At 38.6% G+C, this 25,106-nt stretch overlaps 2 protein-coding genes across 6 annotated transcripts in view; one reads left to right on the top strand and one right to left on the bottom strand.

Annotated features, from left to right (window-relative positions):
• PLS1 (plastin 1) overlaps positions 1-13,552 on the bottom strand; it is a 41,077-nt gene extending 27,525 nt beyond the window's left edge. Inside the window, exon 1 of one of the 4 annotated variants that reach the window (XM_080605294.1) lies at positions 13,407-13,552. The gene's annotated coding sequence lies outside the window, so the exon portion shown is untranslated. The other 3 variants (XM_080605297.1, XM_080605295.1, XM_080605296.1) reach the window with 3 other exon arrangements.
• Positions 13,553-13,660: 108 nt separating this feature from the next.
• Positions 13,661-25,106, top strand: part of ATR (ATR checkpoint kinase) — a 43,900-nt gene continuing 32,454 nt past the window's right edge. For both annotated transcript variants that reach the window (XR_013955252.1, XM_080605250.1), the window contains exons 1-14: positions 13,661-13,855; positions 15,360-15,451; positions 16,279-16,422; positions 16,995-17,881; positions 18,624-18,811; positions 19,882-20,076; positions 20,294-20,520; positions 21,251-21,400; positions 21,525-21,723; positions 22,326-22,585; positions 22,984-23,174; positions 23,259-23,359; positions 23,680-23,851; positions 24,487-24,654. Coding sequence is in view for 1 of the 2 variants with exons in the window: in XM_080605250.1 (XP_080461376.1) it covers positions 13,797-13,855; positions 15,360-15,451; positions 16,279-16,422; positions 16,995-17,881; positions 18,624-18,811; positions 19,882-20,076; positions 20,294-20,520; positions 21,251-21,400; positions 21,525-21,723; positions 22,326-22,585; positions 22,984-23,174; positions 23,259-23,359; positions 23,680-23,851; positions 24,487-24,654 (3,033 nt within the window). In the remaining variant the exon portion in view is untranslated. The remainder of the gene's footprint in view (positions 13,856-15,359; positions 15,452-16,278; positions 16,423-16,994; positions 17,882-18,623; positions 18,812-19,881; positions 20,077-20,293; positions 20,521-21,250; positions 21,401-21,524; positions 21,724-22,325; positions 22,586-22,983; positions 23,175-23,258; positions 23,360-23,679; positions 23,852-24,486; positions 24,655-25,106) is intronic.

Below are 25,106 nucleotides of genomic sequence, written 5' to 3'. Positions count from 1 at the left end.
CTTCACTATCTTAAAGAGTCGGCACATGCGAGTTTCATCCTGAGCTTATAAACATGGCTAAAATGTATCCATAAATGGATATATTTATGACCAGCAGAAGTATTTAGTAATTACTCAAAGTTAGATGGTAACAGTGAAAAAGTGTCATTTTTCAACATATAAACTGATACTCCACAGAATTTTCCTCACTCTTCTAGGCACAGCATTAGGCAGTGAACAAGGTACAATTTAACAGGGAGCAGATGATATTTTTAAACTTCTCCCAGAACTGTACATACTAATCTTTGCTAGAGTAGAGCTATCAAACCAGCCAGAGAAATTCTATATCAATGAAATATGCATTTTATATAAGGAGGACTAGAAGACTTGCACTCAAGTTAATTACTCACTCTATAGGAATTTATTCAACATAGCACAGTAAATCTGGTCAACAGTAAAATCAACATTTTCTACTATGCCTTTAAGATAAACATGGGTGACTCAAGAATAAATAGCAAAACAATAAGCTGATATATTTAGCTTTTAGACAGGTCATGGGCCTGATCCAAAACCACTTATTACAGTATAAATAAATAATAATTTCACTTAACAGAATAATTTTGTGAGACTTATGTCAGGATGAAGAACAATTCTATTATAAACAGATAGATGTTTAGTTTAGAAAGCTACCTGTTCATCCAGACAAAATGCCTCCAGCTTCCCTGGCTGCTGAGTATACAGAATAGCCATGCAAATTCATCGATAGTATCAGTTTCATGCAGTTCCATTCACATGCATCATTCAACATGCTCTCAGCCTAACTGTGCTTTGTATTGTTGCACTCAGCATTACTAATAAAAAGAAAATCAAAGGAAAGCTTACCTATGCCAGAAGGACTACCTCTATGTCACTGATTTTGAAATAGAGCTATTATGTGCAGAGTTCACAGAAATACCTTGCCTACTACATTCTGGAAACCTCAACTGTTAGCAGTTTAGCAACATAAACCATTTGGGCAAATTCAGCCAGGCCAGGCTAGACCTGTTTTGGTCTTGTTAATTTATTATTTTTCCTAGAAGTTCAAGTTTCATCTACATCCAGCAGAGAATTGGGAGTGTTTTTATCCCCTCTGTGCTTTGGAACAGGAACTTGAATTGTGTCTACCTCATACCCACAGGCAAGGCAATGTCTGCTCATCTCAGCCAACATTACCCCACATTTAGCCTGATCTATAAAACTCCTTAAAATCCCCACTTCAGTGTGTTGCGTCAAGATTTCTTTCAGGCTGTAGTCTTCCATTTCACTTGGATGAAGCATGTCGTTGTCTAGGATAGCAAATGGCAGGCAAAATCCAGCTCTGTAATTGCTCTTTGCAGCCGTCAAGCACCTTCCCCCTCCAGTTCCGAAGGCCAAGAGCGAAGGTCGGCCATTCCCGGTCTTCCGAGTCCCACAGCAGGTCACAGGCCACCACTCTGCTTCCCTTTGCCTCACCTGCGTTACTGCTGCAAACTGTGGTATTAATGAGCACATCGTCACCACCAGCAAATCTCAACTACCTGAAACAACGACATTTCTGGGAAACTGGGATACTGGGATAACGCAAATCAATACCACTAGCCCTGCAGAGCTGTGTGCATTAATGAGTATTTTCCTCACATTAGTGGTATTTGCTAATGTTTATAAGATAAAGTAACTCAGAACACACTAGTTGCCATTCGATTGTGCAAGTAGCACAGAACAGCAAAGTTAAATCTGTGTATATTGGTAATACAGAGTACCCTGGGCTCTGCACCTCCTAACAAACCACTTCCAGATGGAAAAAAAAAAAAGTATGCACAACACTGCATCCATGCAACAAGCAGTTTTTGGTTTAGGACTTGAAAAGAAGAAGCACATCAGTATTAGAAATACAGATTTTTTTTTCCACAGGTCCCTTGATAAGAGACAATACTTCGGTTTTTAATACAAAAACAAGACATCCTTTAATCTAAAGCAAAGTCATCACAGTTTTGAGAAAATACAAGAACTGCACCTTACATTTTGCTTAATGAAAGCTTCCAGATGAGGAATTTTGAACTGTCTGCATCTTGTATGTAATACAAATATATCAGCTTTCCAACAAATTAGCAAGAAGAGAATCTTAGTATACAATACAAAATACTAAACAGTTGTGTCATAATAAGCAACAAATTAAGGGACTTGAATAATAGAGTTTCCCTACAGAATCTCTGACGTGATTAAATTCAAAGAACTCTGATCCAAACTGAAGGTCAGATACAGTGAATCTGCTCAAGTGGCACATATTATTGATTTTATTATGCATAACCTTTGTCTTGGTGAAAGTTCATTAACACCATACACATAGTACTCTAGCTTTGCCAGGAAAAGCACAGGCACGTAAGGAAAATGAAAGTACGGTAGGAATTTGCATGCACTCAAACCATAAATCTGAACTACCTTTGATGCTATCTAAGCCTCCTTCTTGATCAATTTCAAATACTTCTAAATATTTCTTTCATTCCTCACCAACACAAATATTTAATTGGGAGAAGATTACAAAAGACACAAGGACTTTATAAACAAACATTGCAACTATCCACATTGCAACTGGCATGGTATTTCTTCCAAGATTGGAGCAATCAGCTCTTGTTTAGTGCTGCTGTATCAGTGATGTGGTTATTGTAATCACGAACGTTCCTCAAGGACTCAGTTACATATCTCACTATATGCATGGACAATCATTGAGGCATTCACTATGGGATTTTTAAGTAAAATATTTGGATTTTCAAATAAGAAACTCTTGCATCCAGTGACAAAATCTGCATACCATAACAAGGACATGGAAAAACAGGCAGGAGCAGTGACAAGAGAACTGGGACTAGAGAGCAGCCATGGAAACAGGAGCTCACGTAGAAGACCTTTTGTTGAATAAATTCTAGAACAATTGTCCCCTCCAGCATATTAGAAAGTTCACATTTGTAGAAACCACTGGGACTGTAATACATGTGATCTTTGCTGGTGTGGTATTAACCTTCCCAATTTCAATCATTTTTTGTGCTGCTTTAGCATCCACCATACTATCAAAAGCCTAGAATAATTTTTACCTTTTACTGATACAGTTAAAACCAGTGGTCACAAAGGAAATCTGGAAGTCCTGGTATAAAACTCTTGAAACTTGCAGCCTGTATCTGAGAAGCTGTATGGCTTACAGTTATAGGAACCCATTTCCACTTGGGTGCTTCAAATACATACCTTAGTTACAAGTAGGGCAACTACTATCCACATTTACAATCACATGCATTTGTAATGAAGAATTTTATTCACTTTGAGCATTAACATGTTTTCCTCGACTCAAGAACACTCCCAAGCCTGCCCATTGTAACTCAAAGTAACGTTAACTTAAATGAGGTAACCCCATCAGATCATCTTATTATCCAAGTTTAAAGGCGTTGTTTGTTTTTTTTTAAATAAAAAAATAAACATTTAAAGGCACTGTTTAGAAAGCAAACATCTAATTTTTCTATTTTAGAGGTGGCAACGTCTGTATTTCAAGTAATAGGTGATTACAGAGCTAGCTTCAAGTTGATCAGCAAGGTTCCAGGAGTTCACACTTGGGTCAGGCTAGATTAAGGTGACTTGGTGGAAGAAGTCGCTTCACTTGTATACATACTATCCTGTTTACTGTTTAGAAAGCATAAACACCATAATGTTTACACTGGCCCCAAAAGCATTTGACTGATCCCTGAACAGAAACCATGTATGTCCTTCTTTCAAGAAGTTCAATCCATTCAATATACTATTTCACATATTATGACCTTCTCTGTTGTCTCCAGCGATACCACCCACATCAGCCCCACGGATGGATCATTTGGTGCTCTCCAAAAAGCAGTTCATTGTACTGAAACCCATGTCCCATGCCAACTAGCTGCTTGGCTTCCCTGCACACACGTGTGCCAGACCCTCCTTCCCAAAGCGCCTCCGCAGGGCCCAGCCAATGCACCCCTTGTGCTCCGCCCTTTCTGCATCACCACCTCACATATCTGACCTCGTCCCTATATCCACTGGTCTCACCCATGGAAACGTCTCCACTCACAGCATTTCAGTGCATCTACCTGGTAACCCACCAGGTAAATGCGCTCTTCTGGAAGGCCAAAATAAATGCTTTGCAATTAGGAGATGAACAAAATGGCAGCGTATGGCAAGAACATCTAGGCAGAGGTACTAACCAGAGAGAAGAACTGTGCTGAGAACTCAGAACACACCTGGCCACGGGCAGAAGAAAAAAAAGCTGCAATGATTAACATCAAGTCAAACCCAAACTTTGGAGAGGGAAGCTGGTGCCTCACAGGCTGCCACCAAGAACGAGGAGACAACCTGGGCTGAGCCAACAAACACAGCCCCCACCGCATGGGGTGCCAAACCCAGAAACACTGCTGAACCCAGAAACCATAGCAAGGCGCATACCTCCTTGGACCAAAGCATCACAGCAGCTTCACCACGCAAATGCATGTTACATGGAAAACGTCTATCATTAACATACAGAAAATTTGATGAGAAATTAGGAAGCAGCTTGTGATAAAACCCATTTGATTACCAGTCACTGCTGTGAAAAGTAATTTTTTAAATCTAAATTTGCTTTTACTTTCACATTTCACTAAAGCAAACCTCACTAAAATATAAGTGGAAAGGCTACACTAACAGAAGCATGTTAATTCAGGCACTCTATCCTGAAGTCATTCTTTTGTGCCTTGGCTGACATTACATATCAAGTTTACAACAGCAAAAGGAATTGAGTTGAAAGACACCAGCAAATGATACTTAATCTCCTCCTTTTTCTGGCTAGGTTTATGTACACACAGCTTTTGCTAACACAGAGCTAAAATTATGAATAAAAATGGCATTATTTTATACCAAATTCCTGCATAAACATTCTATATATTTATATTTTGGTTAGGAAAGAAATGCTGAAATTCTTACTGAAGAAACTGCATCAGTACGAACTTTGGCTATGACACAGCCAAACGCACGCTCGGAACTCAGGATTTGCTGATGGGAATCTCATTTGACAGAAAAGCTTTCTGGGTGCTCCAGTACTCCACAAATAAGATTTACAACTTACGGTTATGCTTTAATTATTCCTCCATTTGTTTATTAAATTATAGCACTGATAGTTAATTACTAACCAGAAAAATTAACCAGAAGCAATAATCACAATCCCAAACTTTCAAAAAGCAATCATGAGTCATAGCCTAATCTATTAAAAAACTATGAAATGACAAAGGATTTTAAAATTATTAATCTAGAATGACATCTGCCTTCTGTTTTCAGACATTTCACATTATTCTCATTAACTTTTTAAGCTTTCTTTATAACCAAAAGGACTAGAAATTTGTTTCAAAATTAATCAGATCCTCACATAAGTTCTCAACTCCATGAATCACAAGTCAGGGAGCATCTTCAATTGTCGTGGAAAGCTCAGGCAGAGTCTGAGAACTGATAGTGTTAAAGTCACTGACTCACCATCTTCTGGTCTCCCCCTAAACTACAACTTAAGTATTACATTTCTGAAAGGGATAGTCCTATTACAGTCCAATAGTTGCAACTTCACTCTGATCTATCTTATTTACAGCAAGGAAGCAGAAGTAATCAGAAACATTAAAGTGCAGCAAGTAGCACAGCTCTACACTACCTACCTGCTTCCAGCCCAGCAACTGTCATTACCCATCTCATAACCAAAATTATTTTACTCTTAGCCAGTTACAATTTCACAGATTACATACGTGCTTCAGTTTTTCTGAGTTCGCTGGACCTTGCATTTCAACTACTACAATCAAAGCACACTCACCTTACCTGTTTAATCTGTTAATAATGCTACTGATGTTTTCACAACGTCTTGCAAGGCCGTCATTTCTTTTCCCAAGCCTCTATTTCCTCCAGATTTGGTACTGTTTAAGAGGTAGGACACACCTTACTCATTGTTATTTGCTAAGGAATTTATCTCTCCATGCTACCTATAACTTAAGAAAATATATCTTTTTCTTAAGCCAACTGGAACATCACTAATCATTTTTCTCTTCTCTAAGTGTGAAAACAGCATTTAGTTAGCACCTAAGTTCAAAAGCAAAATTATGAACAAAGCTATCAGTGAACAAGCCTACGAGGCAGAAGGGGACAGAGCTCTTGGCACGGTCAACGTAGCACTCGCCAGGACAGCCCTGCCCTCACCCTACAGTATGCCCTGCTCTCTGCAGTGCTCCAAGCAGGAGCCTCAGGTCACTGCAAATACTGGAAATCCAGCCCAGAGTCACAGGCTGACGCTAACTAATTAACTTAGTTTTAAGGTCACCCCAGAAGTTAATCATGTGAAGATCATTAAGGGTAACAATACAAACGCATATTGTTCTCCTCAGTAATTCAGTTTACATCCACTGGTGTTTTAGACAGTAGCTGACTGCAGTCACTAAACAGCATGGGAGCACATTGTGTTAGCAGAGTATTTTTAAGTTTTCAATAATTATCAGAGGGCAACATGGCCCTCTGTTCCCTGCTAATTCCTCGTTCAACTCTACATGGTTCAAAAGATTATTAGAAGATTAGACTGATCAGCTACTATACTACAAGCAAGCCAGGATTTTCTGTCATGGAAAATTCATAGGTTATTTTTGTTTTGCTTTTTTCATTGGTCAAGCTAGAGAGAAAAGGATGGTCTTCTACAATACATGGCAAAAGCGACTGGCAGCATGTCAAAACCTTCCAGTCTCTGCAGAGCTCACAGTAAATGCTACCCACTGGTGAGCTCACAGCCTTAAGGAGGCACACTTGCTGAAACGCGGAGCATAAAAGCAGCCCAGTAGTACGGCGGAGTGAACACTTTTGTCTGTACAACTAGAAGAATATCTGGAGCACACAAAGTTCATTTGCTGGTACTGTTGTTCTTAATTAGGCCAGAAGAAAACGTACAGTTGTAGCTGCCAACTGTCATTTTAAATCATGTTTGGAAGAGAAAAAAAGATATTTCTCTACAAATGTTGTGTAACCAAATTCTTCAAAACCTCAGCCACGGGATTCATATGGTTCAGAGACAGCTTCAGAGAAGATACCATTTGGCCAGATAAGTTTGAGCATATCCTGTAAGACTTGCATGTCTCCTGCATTTGTACAAATCTAAGACAACTCTCTGGAGCTATAAGTACATTACAAGGATTCAAAATATAAAACTGAAAAAATACACTAAGTGAGCATCCATCAGTACCGCTTGATGGTAAGAAGGGTAACAGCATGACGCACTTGCAATAAGACAACAGAATGCAACCTTTCCTTCCTGTTCACAACAAACCTTAAGATTGGAGGTTGGACTCGATGATCTTGAGGTCTCTTCCAACCTAGAAATCTGTGATACTGTGATAAATGTTTAGCCCTAAATCTCAATTTACTTCTGCACAGTTTATTAATGTGCAACATCCATTATCTGGAAAAAAATTAAAATAAAATTTACAGAAATTAGGTTCAGAATATAGTTCAGCTTTAGGTTAGGCTTTAAAATTTATTTCAGAAGCCCTAGTTACATAGCTAAGACTTTTCTGTAGCCAAACTGAGTTCTTAATCTAAGCCAGAAAAAAAAAAACAACCCTGAAGATAAAATATTATATTAGTGAGTACTAATTATTTGAATAGCTTATGGATTTGACATCATGTCAGATCTTGACTTCAAGGCTAGCTAGCTCTTCTAAACATAAGTTATAGCTTACTCTGGCGTTCCAGACTTCCTGCAGCATCCATCAGCAAAAGCCTGCCATCTGAGTTTTGCGGGAGTCCAAACTAGCTCACGAAAATGATTTATTGTGATCTCCAAGTCTATTAATCCTTTACTTATTTTGTTACGTTCAAGGGTTTCCTCGACTATAGATTTACTTCCTAAAACACTATTTCGTCAATGCAACCAAGGAACCAGTATTACCAGGAAAAATGAGCAAAAAGCATCTTGGGGGTTGGAAGAAAGACTGCCACAAATCAATCTGTCCTCAGCCCCTATCAGTCATACTATGCCGATTCAGATTAGTTTTAAACACTTGTACTATCTGGGCATACTTTTTAGCTATATAACCAATATGTTCTAGCAAGCTTTATACCACATAATAAAGGAGACATCAGAAGTGTTTCCCCACTAACAGTTGATAACATGTCACTTGCAGGTAACGTTAGGCACTTGCAAGTGATTTTGCAGCCTTGTTCTTTCATTAGGTGGCATTGTAAGAATGCAAACCAGACAGGATTTTAGCACAGCTTAATAATATATTCTAATTTAAACGCTAACACTTCATCTTGTTCTAGAAACATTTCATCTCATTTCATAATAACCGTGACAGTCAGCCTGAAACGTATAGTGTGACCAAACCGTGAGAGGCAACTAAAATTTTGCCAGGCTCATTTTTAATAGAATGGTTAGAAAGAAGAGTCAAATAATTCCCATATAAAATAATTCCCACTGCAACGGCATTTCCACTTGTACATTTTGGATAATGTTGATGAAACTGCATTTTACTTTATCCAAAACATTACAGAGTTCCCAACACTGTAACTTATAGAGGATACTTATTTTCCATGTACTTTCAGTGATACATATCTGCAGACACACAGCAATAACAGGATAATGAAATTCATTCGAAAGGTTGAAGATATATAGATAGCAATGATTAAGATGAGCAAGATAGAAGCTTTTAGAAGGGTTGTCCAACAGGCCTTGAATTAGTGAAGTAGTTATCTGTGGATACAATTCCAAGCAAATGATAACTCTTTTAAACCAATGAAATCATTGATAAGGCTTAAATTTATTCACGTGTTATAACATTTTGCTAGTTTGGGATGTAAAAAATATTCTGGCCCACAAAATTGAATAGCTGATATAGATGATGACAAGCAAAGCAAAATATACGTTTATATTCAGTTATGAATTATTTTCTCACTTCCTACATCATGATACCGAAGGGGAGAATAAAAGAGATGATGTGGGATCAGAGCCAAGTCCTGATGCCAGCTATATAATAGCGAAACTCGCAGCAGTTTCAAATTATCTTGCTTGAAAAATTATCAAATTATCAAATTATCTTGCAAATTATCAAGCTTGAAGGGACTAGAAACGTTGCAGAAGCAAAATACTCAGGTCAATAGGAATAGAGGATTTCGTATTATTTTCGTATTATTTTCTATTGACCTACCATTCGGTTAGGAAAGAACAGAGTCACGTTTGCCTTTGTCATAAGGGGATAAACTCACACAAAGAAATAGCAGGACACATAGGAAAAAAACGGAAGAATGGAACATGTGAAGCTAGAAGAAAGGCTTTATGAACGAGCAAGACAAACGCATTCTAAAATATAAAAATTCTGGAACATAAAAACCTACGAGGAAACATCTCGTTAGAAAAGAAACAGCTAGTTCCTGAAGCTCACACAAATCCTTTAAAGTGGCATTCAGGTAGATATAATCTTGTTGATAACACATGGCCTAATATTTCAGCTCTACTGCACATCAATGCTTTTAACAGCCCATTCTGAAACCTACCAATGATTATTAACAAGATTGAAGGGCGAATATACTTTAAGTGAATTAAGCACACAACCTGCTTTATGCATAATTTATTGCTGAGGCTTAGCAATACCAGCCTCACTGATAAGCAATTGTGATGTACTACCTTTTTTCTCCTCAGAAATCTGTATGTAACAGCTGTAACTAAGCACAGACATATGCAAAAAAAATCCAGAAATTCATCAAGTAATTTATATTTAGAAGTACTGAAAAAGATAGTAAGGTACAGAAGATCATGACTGCCTTTGGTATGAATCAAAGCTGAAGTCACGTAATCAATTTATCACAAAACAATACACCAGATAACAGAAGTCACCCTTACTGTTTCATTTTACAGCCCTTCTTTAGTTGTGTAGCTACAGAGATGCTTAAATATCCCTTAATTAAGTGGTTTGACATGACTGTAACGCAGAACTGGTTCCATTAGTAATCTAGATCTCTTGATTAATATTCAACTTGATCTGACTAATACCAGTTTTGATTGTGTGTCAATATCCCTTTGCATACCACAATGTGATCACTGGTCAGCTGTTTGCCCAGTAAATGTCGAGAAAGCTAGAAACAAGTAGCAAAAAGATCATAGAATCACAGAATAACCTGAGCTGGACGGGACCCACATGGATCATCAAGTCCAACTCCTACGTATACAGGCAAGATGTATACAGGCAACTCATTTTTATTAGAAGAAGTTGTGCACAAGGAAAAGAACCACAACAGTCATTGCTGCCATGTAATAACACCAGATACCCAAAGAATATATCATCTAACATGCTCTCCAAATTACTCAAATGTTTGAATTTGCTTCATGAATAGTCTTCAGCGCTTAAGGAGGTTTATTCACATTAAAAAATGCTTGCAGGACTAAGACCTACCTAGATTAGTCCTTACCAGCATTTACTATTGCAGTTTTTCACCAGTCTCATTTTTGCTTCATTCTTCCCTTTACATTTTATTTTAAATCTTCAAAGCAATATTCAGGACCAGGTATAATTTCAGCCTGTGCCCCTTTGCTCTAGACAAGTTGACTAAGCAACACAGGCACAGATTAAAAACAGAGCTTGCCGGAATACACGTTTTTATGGTGTGCATGAACAATGCAGTGTGTTCAAAGGTCAGCCAGCTACTCTGACAACCATTTTCATGGCTATATATGGAAATCTGACTTCCAGTAATCATACAATCTGGTGTGATTACAGCAGCCACACAAGTGATAAGCCCTAAGCACACCTTGATATTACATTAAAGTCCTTAGGTGTTCAAGATGGGCTCAGTGCACCACCTTGGCTACAACTCCTCTGACCACCAAACATGTGCCTGTGCAACATTTGTGTCTCACAGCTCATGAAGGCATCAAGCAACATTTGTGTCTCACAGCTCATGAAGGCATCAAGCAATGTGTGTGTGCATTTAAGTGCCCCAATATAATCACTTGTATCTAGCTGCAAGACACAGCCAAGATTTAACTGGGGTCCCTACAGTGACACAGGGGAACATCTCACATACATCCACAGAGCGGATGAGCCCCAACACAAACAGTATCACAGTATCACAGATTTCTAGGTTGGAAGAGACCTCAAGATCATTGAGTCCAACCTCCGACCTAACACTAAGTACTCCACTAAACCATATCGCTAAGCTCTACATCTAAACGTCTTTTAAAGACCTCCAGGGATGGTGACTCCACCACCTCCCTGGGCAGCCCGTTCCAATGCCTAACAACCCTTTCAGTAAAGAAGTTCTTCCTAACATCCAACCTAAAACTCCCCTGTCGCAACTTTCGCCCATTCCCCCTTGTCCTGTCACCAGGCACGTAGGAGAACAGACCAACCCCCACCTCTTTACAGCCTCCTTTAAGGTAACTGTAGAGAGCGATAAGGTCGCCCCTGAGCCTCCTCTTCTCCAGGCTGAACAAGCCCAGCTCCCTCAGCCGCTCCTCGTAAGACTTGTTCTCCAGACCCCTCACCAGCTTGGTCGCCCTTCTCTGGACTCGCTCGAGCACGTCCATGTCCTTCCTGTAGCGAGGGGCCCAAAACTGAACACAGTACTCGAGGTGCGGCCTCACCAGAGCCGAGTACAGGGGCAATCAGGGTAGTACTTCTACCTCAGAATTAAATAACTGAGGGAATAAGACAACGAACACGCTCTTATGTTCTGCTCGTCCAAGGCAAAGTCAGCGTTACTTAGTGTCTCAAACTAAGTACATTGACCTGCAGAGGTACATGGTAAAGAAGCAACGAAAGCCAAAAAAGATAGAGACCTGGGTGTGGAAGTATCACGCAACTATTAAGTGATAGAACTGGGCAAGGGGGAATTCAGCTTTGTCATACCTCTTGTTAATGCCCCATACACTGGATTTGATACTTAGCTCTACCTACCTGCATCAATTTCCCTGAGTTCTGCAAGCTGTGAGCTCTGCACACCCAAGACTCATTGGTAAAGAAAATACAAAATGGCCTAAAGTCACATGACTTTCATTAGCAGCAAGTCACTCTCTCCAGCTGGAAAACACACCTCCCTCTCCATCTCCTCCCTCTCCATCTCCTGGGGGTAAAGATGACATGAAAAAAATGGGATAAGGAAGAAGCAAGGAGATGAACTAAGAGTTTATTGAGCTGCTTACTGTGTGCTCAAGAAGAGTAAGCAGCAAAACTGGGTGCATCTTTTGAGGGTCTGAGTGCTAGGTTTTGCAAGCACAACATATTTCACAAGGAACATCCAGAAGACTTCTTACCTCCTCAGGGTACAATAAGGTTATTATGGGCACTGAAGAGTCTTCTAAGACCCAGTCAGCAGGAAGAACTTGAGAATATTGCCCAGAATGTAGTGGATGGGGCTTTGAAACCAGGAACAAACAGAAGCTTCTAACCTCACGCCCAGTGAAGGATGGAGAACAGAGATTTCTCTTTAGGGAAGTGCTATGAGTAGTTATTACAGCTGGGTGGAAAAAAATAAAAGCCTGAATTTGTAGTTTGTTAAATGCTTGAAGAAACTGTGCTTTGAAGTTCTATAGCATTCTACCTACGACAAACGATATAATTCCTACAATATTAATATCATCTCACTGATGACTTAGGAGACTTACATGCAAAATTACTTTTGTTTTTTTTCCTATCCAGCACTGTGAGAATCCCACTTATGCTGTATAAATGAAGAAATAACATTGTATAATACAATAACTTAATCCTATTTCTTCAGATTGAAAGCTAAAGAATAATACATCCTGTTCAGACTCCTCTACCATCCCAGCAGGTACCTTGCCATCTCTCCTAAATTTACCAAGGATTATGTCTCTGGGATTTTAACTCATCAAATTAGCAAGCAGTGCAAGTCACACCTTTCTTAGCCAAGAAAGCTTTCTTCCAAGCCTGTCTCAGGCTTGGACGTTTGCATTCAGAATACTGTTTTTAAGTTGTCTTAAGAAGTTTTTCTTAATCTGAATCACACAGAAAATTCTCTGTTAAAAATAAAACCCAGACGTACCTGGTCTTCCTGGAGCATCAAAGTATTACTTAAAGCACAGAAAGCTGTATGGATTTTGCTTTCTCTCTAGGAATTACTCTTAAAGGGTAATATTTTATGAAGTCAGATAGCAGAAAACACTACAACATTTATTAAAAAAACAACAAAGATAAAACCTAGTTATGTCTTACAGCTTCTTGAAGTCCCCCAGCCCCTTCCTATGTCAGCAACCTCTGGAAGACCAACACAGCTTACCATTTTTAATTAAACAGCCCATGTGCATTTATCAGGACAGAATCAGCCGCCTGTTAAAGGAGCTGGCCAGCAAGAGTTCCCCGCAGCCCCCAGGAGCAGCAGCCCTGAAGGACTCTCCCACTCCCTACCTGAGCCGCCGTCGCCGCCCGCTCTGCCGCCGCACCCCGCAGGGCACTCACCACCTGCTGCCGGCGGGCGAGGCGGGGCCAATCAGGAGGGCGGGGAGACCGGACGGGCAGCTCCCACGGCCAATGGCAGGGCGTGAAGGGAGTAGGGGCGGGACCGCCGCGGCCGCCTCACGCCTCGCCTTGCGGCGGGCCGTCAGGGCGCTGAGGGCGCCTGAGGGCGCCTGAGGGGGGTGGGGCTGCGTGCGGCGGGGCCGGGCCTCAGGGGGCGGGGAGCGGCCGTCGCGGCGCCTTCGCAGCGCGGCGCGAAGCGGCTGGAGGCGGAGCGCCGCCGGGGGACGCGGGCGAGCTGCCGGCTAGCAGCGGAGGCGTGGAAGCGTGGAAGCGGGAGGCATGGCGGAGCAGGGCCTGGAGATGGCCTCCATGATCCCCGCGCTGCGGGAGCTCGGCAGGTAGGCCGCGGGGGGCCCGGCCCCTGCCCTTGCCCCGACTGGTGGCCCTGGGGAGCGGGGCCCGGCCCGGCTCGGCCTCTCGTCCCCACCACTGCCCCGAGTGGTACCTCCCTCATCGGGTTTACTTTCCATCCTATGCCTCCCGCGGGATGGATGCGAGCTGCACGTAGTCAGAAGCGTGTCCTGTTTAAGTGTCATCTGCGGCTGCCCGAAAGAGTTGGAAGCAAGGCTTTAGATGTTGTCTTTTAAGCACACGCTCCTGAAGATCCCTTGTGATGGTGGCACCACTGGAACTGCCTTCTTTGCTTCGGTTCTACCTCCCTTGTATTTTAAAGTTTTTTGTGGTTCTTGAATTTCTTTCATTCCCTTTAATATTGCCACTTAAAAGGCTTTGTAATCCCAAAAGAGCAGCACTAATAGTGTACTGCTGGTGACAAATTGGAGGGGAGGGAGAGAAGGTTGTGGCAGCGCTGAAAGCTTGGAGCTTGGGTTCCTTGCTCCTTGAGGTAATGTCATAAGCAAAGCCCATCTCTTGTGCTGGGTAGGTAGAGCACATACAAAATAACACTTCACATCACTGTTGTTCAGCTTGTAGGGAAGATAGATAGCTTAAAGAGCTAGACGGACATCTGAGTTTATAACAAGCATGGTAGGAATCCATCCCGTATGGCCTCTGCTGAAGCCATCCACAGTGTGTTTGGCATGTTCCTACCCTTGCTGCAGTCTTCATTGTATAAGGTGAAATGAACCTACTTACCTCTGAGACTTCAGCGTACTATGGTCATTTGCTACACATGTTCTCACAGATCAAAACCTACTGCTCTCCAGCTCAGCTGAAGGAAGCTGCACTGGGACAAAGATTAAACCAGTATAGGAGCATTTCATGACTGGGGCATGTATGTGCTCCATCCGTACACAGAGAGAGAAGTGTTTGTATCCAGAGTTCTAATGGCAGCATCAGGATCGCAGCTTGTTCCGTGGCAGTCAACTAGTTCACAAAGAGCTACAGTTGAATATTGAAAATTTGACCTAAAAAAGTTACCTGACATGGTAATCACCTCAGCAGTTGCTGTTGATACCTCTTACCCTACATACTGGTAGCTAATCAGCTGAATAATTTTGTTAATTCCCAAAGTGAAACAGATACTCAATTTATTTTTCTGCCCCAAACCTTTGGGGCAGAAAAAAAAAAAAAAAAACAACTGTTTTGCTTTGTGGTGGTGGGTATAATAGGTCAGAAGCGTATTTAATGTATATCAAACGTAGTTGCATAATAAAATTAAACAATTTTCAGCATTTCATACAACTTTGCATGTATAAAAAATAAGGGGAGAGAAGAACGTATAATATGCTGGTCACTAAAACAAGAAAACCATCTGCATTTATTTTTGAAGACTTCTGAAAGAAAAAAATACCTGTTTCTGTGTATAACACTGTGTTGTTGAGGTAGACTTAAATTATTTAATGTTTTAAAATAGATAACGTAATGTACTTTTAATTTCAGTGCTAGTCCAGAAGAATACAATACAGTTGTTCAGAAACCAAGACAAATACTCTGCCAGTTCATTGACAGAATTCTTACAGATGTAGATGTGGGTAAGTATTACATCCCTATCTTTCAAACTGATAAATTTTAAATGTGATTTACAGTTTAAGTAACCACCCTTCTCTCAAAGTTACATCTCACTTCAACAAGTGTTAGTAATTGAATGAATTTGCTTTTGTGATATGAAGTGACTTCAGACAAATGTGTAATTGCCAAAAAACAAAAAAAAAAGCCTGTTCTTAACTATTGTTTTTAAATATGTAAGTATTGTATTTTATCCTTACCATGTAACTTTTCTGGTTAATTGCTATCTAAATCTGGGATAGTTTCCTTCTTGTGCTCTTTAAGTAACCTTGTGGAATTTGGATAAATGTGATGTGATTCAGATACTTGCTTCAAGAGAGCTGTATAGCAGCACTAGATATCTCTAATGTTTTGTTAAACTTGATTCTGTAAGCTGAAGTTGAAACTTAAAATCTTTGATTTCTTGCAGCTTTAGAACAATTCTTGGTGTTTTTTTCTACAGAGATCTTAAATCTAGGAAAACATGATTACAAATTAAACTGTTAACTATTTGCTATTTTTCGCTAATCAAAGAGCTGGATATAGTACTAACTAAATGAATGGAAATAGTGTTAATGAATAGTACTTATTCTGAGCAATTTATATTTTACTTCATACAGTTTGGTGTCATGTACAGGGTTTACAATAACCTCAAAATTTTTTTTATGGACTAAAACGGTACATTTCAGATTGATAACGTATCATAATATTTTATATAATAAATTTCTTCATCTCCTGTTTTAGGTATGAACAAAATTCATGAAATTGGTTTATTGGAATACTAATTCAGAAATGTCTTCTTGTTTTTTTAAAGTTGCTTTGGAACTCATTAAGAAATCAGATTCACAGCCAAGTTCTGTAATGCTACTAGATTTTATTCAACATATCATGAAATCTTCCCCCCTTATGTTTGTAAATGTGGGTGGAAATCAGGAGGACACGGAATGCAGTTCCATTGGTGAGTTTGAAAGTGTTTATATTCAGGTTTGGTTTTTACAGGATTTAAATTTTCTGCTGATGTATTCATACAAAAAAAAATAGGGAAAAGAGAAATTGGTAAGTTTTCCATTACCTATGAAACTTATGATAGACTTTTATTAAGTGAATTGATTTACGTGTGTGATAATGGTAATTTATGAGAACAGAGTTTGACCTTATTCAGTACTTTTGCTTAGTAATTATGATACTGCCCAGCTAACATTGATAAGATATCCTATACAAATAGTTATTGCCTGAGGGATTTTCTGAGGTGAAAAAAAATGTTTGGAACTACCCACTCTAAAATCAGTCTTCTCTTCCTGCCCCCAATCCCTTCCTGGTTTTCAATAAGATCTCCTGATGAAATGTCCCTGCGAAAGCTTTCTGTTTACTAAGCTTACACGTTTTTCTCAGTGAAATTTCTTTTATTCTTTTATTCTTTTTTTTTTTTCTTTACTGATGAGTAATTTGCTCTCAAGGAGGTGCTTTTTAGTAGGAGGCTTTGTTTTTTGTCTTAATAGTTTTGAGTGCTGTTTCTTTTTGTTGTCCTAGAATTTAGTAACTGGATCATAACGAGGCTTCTCCGAATTGCCGCAACTCCAAACTGCAACACATTGCACAAGAACATTTGTGATGTCATTTGCTCCTTACTTTTTCTGTTTAAAATGAGGGGTTGCTCCATCTTTGAAATACTGACAAAAGACTTTCTACAGCTTTTCCAAGATTTAATCTTCCTGCATGAAAGAGATGCACAAAAGCACCTCTGGGGAGATGTGCTGGTATGGCCGGTGACTGTGAAGAGATTTTCAAGCAACACAAGTGACAGTGTGGGATATTTAAGACTGGCACCATTACAGCTGATGGGTATGCCTAATGTAGAATGTTTGGAAGTTATCTTATTGTCTATCCTGACGCATATTGTTGCAGATGTGTTTTTTGTAAGACAAGATACTATTCTCTGGGGGATAGGTTGCTCCCTGTTGGAGTATGGTAGTCCAAAAGTTAAAGCTTTGTCTGTGAAGTTTTTAATAAAATTAATCCATTTGGGAGGACCTCCAGAACAGCTGGCCAGTGTTTTCTTCACCGTCTTTTTTGGAATTCTACAATCAGCACCTGAAATGGATACTGAAGAATCAGAAATTTTTGGAGAACTCTTACTGTTGGTGAGGACACTGTTACCTTTTGAAGCAGATTCTTACAAAAATATTGAACCTGTCTATTTGAATATGCTACTAGAGAAGCTTTGTGCGTTGTTTGAAGGAGATGTATTTAGGTGTCTTCACTCTGAAAAGCTGAAAGCTGCTTTTTGCCATATACTGCAATATTTTCTGGAGTTTGTTCCACCTGGCTATGAATCTGCCTTACAAGTGCGAAAAGCCCATATCAATACCATATGCAGTATTTTTGTGAATGTGCTTGGAACTCACGAAGAACAAGAGGTAGGTTGATTTTTAAAACTGTTCATCGTGCAAATAGGTAATGTACATAACCCTGTATCTGTGCAAGGAAGAAAATCCAAGAAATACTATATTAGTTGGATAATTTGATTGGTATTCCTCCTTGTTACTCAGCTGTTTCATGTATTTTTATAGGTTATAATTCTTTAATTTAACATAGCTGAACCCTCTCTTTTTGAAATATATTAAGCTATTGAGAGGCTATGCAGGCACAAGTATCTGTTTACAACTGTATTATACAATGGGGTTAAGGTACAGAATAGGGTTAAACAAGGGTACCTTAACAAGTAATTTCCCTTCATCATCTGAGCTGCTTTTCCCTTCTAATTCTATGCATTGTCATACTTTTTAGAGACAGGGAGACAGAAAGGTTTAATTTAAAATAATGAGATGTGGGTGTGCTGGGTGTTCTGGCTTACCCCGTGCACCCACATGCATATTGTATCTGTTGTCTTTTAAACTCATGTCTATTTTGATGGCTTCAGTAGCCAGGTACTATGGCAAGAGCTGGGAAACAGCTGAACAAGCTGCATTCTCTCTGGTGGGAACACAGGAAACTTCATTCATCATGTAATTAAGATTCTTGTACGGAAAGGTTTTTAAGACTTTGATGTTACCATAATGTTTAAAAATTTTCTGTTTGATGTCAGAAATAATAATATCATGTCTTTGGGAAGTAAGGCATAACACAAATCATGGTACTTCTGTTCTTTGTACATTCCAGTACCTGGTTAGTCCACTTTATACAGCATTAAAAGCACGAACAGAAGAAATACTGCAGGAACTTCATCAGAACCAGCTGGATACTTCTGATACTGATGGGTGGAGCAGCAGCAGTGATGAAGTTCCAGAGAAAAGACAACGGCTAAGCCTATCTACACAGCGTCCAAAGAAATCACCTACACCAGTAATGTATGACACTTACTCAGTAACCACTTGATAGTAATTTAGCTAGGGAATAATAAGAAATGCTTTTTTTTTTTTTTTTTTATTTTGAGGCAGTTTTTTCATAACAGTCACATTGGAAGATGTTTGGAAAAGGTCTGAATGATCTTTTGAAAGATCTGAATCTACAGATGACTTTTAAGCTAAACTTCAGTTAAAGAGACTGTATTTTTATTTTTATTGTGTTTAGTGTGAATTATTTTATTTTAATTTCTAAAAATTGAAAACAAATGCTGAGAGAATATATAAGGAGTGGTAGAATCTTGTACATAGCTATACTGTTGACCTGGACTTGCTCAAAACAAGTCAAGTTAAATCGGGTTGTTCGGGGGTGACCAAACCCAGTTACATTGGCCTCTTGTGTTTTGCTTTAGCTCTCTGATTATCTTGCACTTGTTTCAGCATATTGATCTCTTTGTTGTATTTGGGCACTCAAAACTGGCTCCAGCGTGCTGTCTGTACTCCAGATGTGGTGCCTCCAGATGTGGGGATTGGCCTTTGCTCTTGATAATACAGCCCAGTATGTAGTTGACCATCTTGGCAACAAGGACACACTGGTCTCTTCTATTCAACTTCCCACTGGTCCACTATGTCATTTTTTTACAAAGCTGCTTGCCATCTCTTTTGCCATCTTCTCTCTTATGTGGCTAGAAATGGGTTTAGGGAAGAATTTCCCGGGGACTGAGGTTAGGCTGGCAGGGCTATAGTTGGGTGTGACATTTGCCTTTTTGTAGTCATCAGGAAATACCCTGGTTGTCATAACAATCTAAGGATGGTAAACTAATACCTTTATAGCCTTTCAGATAAGTCTGATTTGCCTCATGTTGGATTTTAGAATTAGTATCTTGTTCTCCCAAAACGCTCATTTAAGCTAAAGTTTCGTTGGTTATTTTCCTAATCCTCCAGTCCTGTATCTAACATGGATTAGATCTATTTTTGCTGTTATGTTTTCTCTCTTCTGGTGGTGGTGGGGGCAGGTGGGAACCACTGAAAACACACCCATATGTTTGAAAATAATTAATATGGTCAAATTACAGACTTAACCCAGTAAACATGAACTTGAAGAGCACACTGTGGAATGCCATCACAAAGAAAGCTGCATCCTTAATACTTATCCTCGAGAAAGAAATTGTGAGAGCGGATATCCTTCAGACTGTAGAAGGAATTACTGTAATTCTCCGACTAGCTGCTTTGTGCGTAGTTCACTGTTCTCCCCCAACAAATTCTACCAGGTAAAGGTACCAAGGTGAAACTGAGACCAATAGTTTCTTGTAACTGTTATGATCTGTGTGGATTAGTTTAATACTTGCCCCATGTCTCAGGACAAGTATTGGATAAGTCCTGCATGTTTTGAAGAAGTACAATTATATATCACCTTTGCTTAAAAGCATTACAGTAGTAAATGTTTATAGTCTGTTACATTGATCATATGATTTCTATTTTTAACAGTATAGATCATAAAGTAACTCATCCGTGTAACACTGACACATGCAAGAATACTCCAAGCTCCTCAGATTCTCTGGTGAACATGCAGTTCATATGGATTTCCTCTGATTTTATCACAAGAGTAGTGAAAGTCTGTAGGAGCCTGTTAGAGGCTGCTACGCAAATTATTAACCTAGAACAAGTGGTTGACAGAATAGTGAAAATCTTTGATGCTTTGCTGTACGCACAAGGTGAGAAATCGTTTAAAATAGCATGGTTTTTGTTGGTTTTGTAAACTAAGAATGTATCTGACTAAATTGGTTTGTTGTACTGAAATTACACATCTTGTGTTAGAACTCTGTACAAAAATGGTTAAATTTAAAAAAAAACAAAAACATTTTTTCTCTATTTAGAGAGCTTTCTTTGTATTCATTTTGAATGTGATTTACAAGTCTTTGAAATGAATTTTCAACTAGTTTCCTTCTTAAAATGCACAGAGGCAGCATGCCTTACTACCTCTGTTTCGCTTAAAGACTTCATAGCTTCTAATCATTTTCATCAGAACTTGGCATGCTGGAAGTGTACCTAAACTACAGAGAACCTGTGTGGGTGGGTTGGTTGGTTTGGTTATTTTTTAAAGCAGCTAGTAAGATGGGGGACAGAGAGTCTTCTAAGAATGATGTTGTATTCTGAGTTCAGCTTAATAGCCGTCCCAAAATCCACCTGAGTTTTCATACAAATCCAGGGATGACAGAGCTGTATTAATTCCGCTCACATATTACCTGCTGCCACTTCATGAAATGTTTAGATTATTTTCATATAAGGCTGCGTTATATTATATGTATAAAATGTAGGGTATCAACCTGTATTGATACCATTCTTTGTTGATAGAAAAAAAAATCTGTACTAAATTAACATAATGTGAGTCTATACAGAGCTTGCATAAAAACAGCTGTCATGTTGGATTTTTTTTTTTTCTAGTAAAAATTCCACTGAGTGATCAGATTCTTGACAATTTATGTGGAATGCTGTCTCTGCCCTGGATTTGCAGCCATCCTGACGATTCTTTTAAAACATCTGCTTTTGGGATTGATCCTCTAGCTTTGAGTCAAAAAACTGCACAGAGTTTCTGTAAGTATATTAAAGTGTATAAACTCTAGTATCTCTCAGGAAATTATTTTCCTTGTCCTTTTATGATTATTAACAATATTCAAATTTTAAATCAAGTAATTATCTGCTTTGTTTTTCTCTTTAGCACCCCAAACTCAGTCACACTGTGCGTTCCTCCTGTCTCTCTTCCCAAACAACATACGTTTGGATTGGAGAAAATCCATTTATCATTGGGCACTACAAAGTCCCCATGAAGTAATTCGGGCTATTTGTGTTAAAGGATTCTCTCTCCTGCTTCATCCACAAGGCATGACGTCCTGCACTGTAATTCCCGAAGCTCTTTTGTATGTATTAATACATCTTTTCTTGCAAGAAGAAAACCACACATATTAGAACTATATTATAAGCACTGAAATAAAAATTTATTTTTTTATTTTTATTTCTACTTCATCCAGAACTTACTAGGCTTTGATTTTAGAAAGCATAAAATATATCAGCAGAATGTGTGTAAATGAAGGTAGACTAGACTTCACTTACTGTGTCTGTATACAAATTAATTTGCTAGTGTAGGACCCCATTTCTAAACAACAATTTTAAACTAAGGAGAGGTAAGGCGGTGTCTTTGCCACTAAAATATTTGTGCATATGTCTTTTAAAGTCTTTATAGTTTCTCTTTCTTTTGTGTATATTTCATGCTCTTTTCTGTTCCATTGTCTGTAGTCTTCACTTTCTTTGTAACATACCAGACTCACCATGCCCAGTGCAACTTCAACCATTTAAGAAAACTTGGAAGTGATTTGAAAAGTAAAAAGATAATCTAGTGAAGCAGATCCTTAAATTGTCCAAATAATACATCCAGTATAGTTAAAGAATTCAGACAATGTAGGAAAGCAAATTTCTAGATAAGCAATCTATTAAAATGTTTTCATTTTTGTTTCCATTTCAGAAATCAAATCCAAGATGAGTCTGAGCTAGTCAAGGAGGCTTGTGCTGCTATAGTTGGGAAATTATCTTGCTGTCTTTCTGGTACTTTCAGTGTACAACCTCCTTCAGCAGACTCTGATATTAGGCACGTTACTTATGATATCTTATGTAGCAGCCTTACTGTGACTTCTGCTCATGAAAAGACTCATTCTGTGCAAGCCTGTGTTTTCAAGCCATTTCTTACTCTTCTTGAGAACCAAGTATCCAGTTCAGTAAAACTAGGTATGTGATTTTATTTTTACTGTGCTTCTGTACAAAGTTCTGTGCCACTACTACTGTACCTTTCTCCATTCCTTTTTTCTATTTTTTTTTTTGTAGCTTAGACAGTGCTTGAAATTTGGTATTTCAGTTGATACCAAGGCTAATGTTAGATATTGTCATGACATTCTTGTTAAATTACCATGCTTAATTTTGGTTTGTGTCTATGTCTAGGAATGTAATACTTGATAAAATCTAGATTTGAAATAGCTCTTCTGGTTTTTTACTCGTTTCTCAAGAGAGTAAATATTACGTGCTTTATGTCTGAATTGTAATGCTTTTATTTACTTCAATAAATTTAAAAAAAGAAAAAAAACATTAAAAGTATCTTTTTCTTTCCTCCTCCAACCCATGCTGCTCAGCGTTTATAGAAAATATACCTCACCTTTGCAAACATCTGGATTTTAACAGTGATGAGTCAAGTGTGAAAATTCTCATTGGGTCTTTATTAAATCTAATGGAAGATCCAGACAAAGATGTACGAGTGGCTTTCAGCGACTGTATAAAGAACATATTAGAATCCTTAGACTCTGAAGAAGGATTCATAAAAGAGGTGAATTCATACTTAATTTTTGTTGTTTTTCTTTTACTGATGTCAGACCCTTCAAAATGATTCTTTTGTTTTTATGTGATCTAGCTCTTTGTTTCAAGAATGAAAGAAGCCTATACAAATGCCAAAATATCAAGAAATAATGAGCTTAAAGATACCTTGATTCTCACAACAGGAGATATTGGAAGGTATTTTTGATAATATCTTGAAAATTGCAATGTACTGTCAGTTTGCAATGCACAGTAAGTTTTTGTTCAAGTGTAAATGTAACTTTAAATGTACTTATTTCAAGCTCAGGCTTTGTCCAGAGTCCTTTGCAGCTGTATTAATCTCTTGATTCATACGGAATATGCCCCTTTTTTTCCTGTCCTATTGTTGCAAGTACAGATAAGCTATTTATATACAATGATGAGTTGTTTTGCATTGTGATAATTGTATATTAAGTAATTTTATTAGTGCAATGGTTAATTTTCTTTCTACTTTCTTTTTTTTCTACTTGCTTTCCAAGGGCATCCAAAGGAGATTTGGTACCATTTGCCCTCTTGCATTTGTTGCACTGTTTGTTGTCCAAGTCAGCTTCTGTGGCTGGAGCAGCATACACAGAAATTCGATCCCTGGCAGCAGCTAAGTCCATAAAACTGCAAGCTTTTTTCAGTCAGTACAAGAAACCTATCTGTCAGGTAAAAAGTAAAGAGTTGGTAACATACAAAGGCATATATTTAGGTTCTATTTAGTGTATTTTAAAAACGATATTAAAGGTAAAAATAGTCTACTTTACAAGGTGAAGTCTCAAAGGATAGGAAAGAAATTAAAAAAAAAAAAACAAAAACACATTCAGGAAGGAATAGGAAATATTTGACTTTGTCATGGTCTTCTCCCCTCAGCAGTATTGCTTTTCTGTTTTATTTCCTGGATGCCTTATATCTTCTTGCATTGCTATGGTACCATTGTCACAGGAGGCTAGGGTATAAAATTGGAATTGAAGTCAGCCTTTGTTACAGACATAATAATGCCACGGTTGATTTCTTAATGCGTTTTACCTGTTATCTAAAGTCAGAAGTTCTGGTTAAAATATGATTATTAGATTCAGACTTTTCTAGTTTTGAGTGTTCTTTTTGAATTATGTGCAGTATCTCAGCTCAAGATTGCAAAATTAAATGCAATTATTGATCTAGTTCTGTCACAAAGTAATAATACTGAATCTGTGTGCAATAAATGGAAAAGAAAAGTAGGTGCATAGGGAGAGTGCAACTTTTTTGCTTAGGGAGCAAAAAAAGGGGAGAGTAACATTAAGTAGCTATTTCTTCATGTTTAGTTTCTGGTGGAATCCCTGCACTCCAGCCAGATGGCAGTATTGAGTGTGCCATGCCAGGGTAACGAGCTACGGCAACAAGAAGCTGCTCACCACAGAGAAATGGCTCTGGACATGTTATCTGAGGTTGCCAGTGTATTTGACTTTCCAGATCTAAATCGCTTTCTCTCGGTAAGTTGGTTAGTCCCTTTGAACTCGTGTTTTGTGTCTGCGTGTGTGCGCTCATGGATTTCTATTTTAGTCCATTACTTTTTTGTGAATGTCACAGATCTTAATTTTTTTCTCTAGTTGCTGTTGTTTGTTACGTTCAGAATAATTACAGAGGAACAGTTTTATCAAGGACCTACAGTGATGGCTTCAGTGCCAATTTGAATGTGATAGATAATGAGCAATCCATCATGTAGAGTATTTATTGAGTATAATTACATTAACGATTTAGTGCACTGGATTGTTTGTAAGGCATGGTTTTGCCTGATGTCTGCTTCACTGTTACATATGAGGAAAGCCATTGTCCTGTGGGTAAATAACTTGATCTGATTAGATAACTGTGGGTAGATTTCCCATCTACTAACAAGCAAAATATGAGTACAACATCTATGAAGCTACTTAAGCTTCAGATAAGC

This window comes from Anser brachyrhynchus, assembly GCF_964034855.1.
Source record: "Anser brachyrhynchus genome assembly, chromosome: 9".
In the NCBI taxonomy this organism is placed as follows: Eukaryota; Metazoa; Chordata; class Aves; order Anseriformes; family Anatidae; genus Anser; species Anser brachyrhynchus.
This window is presented reverse-complemented; position numbering and strand designations above follow the sequence as displayed.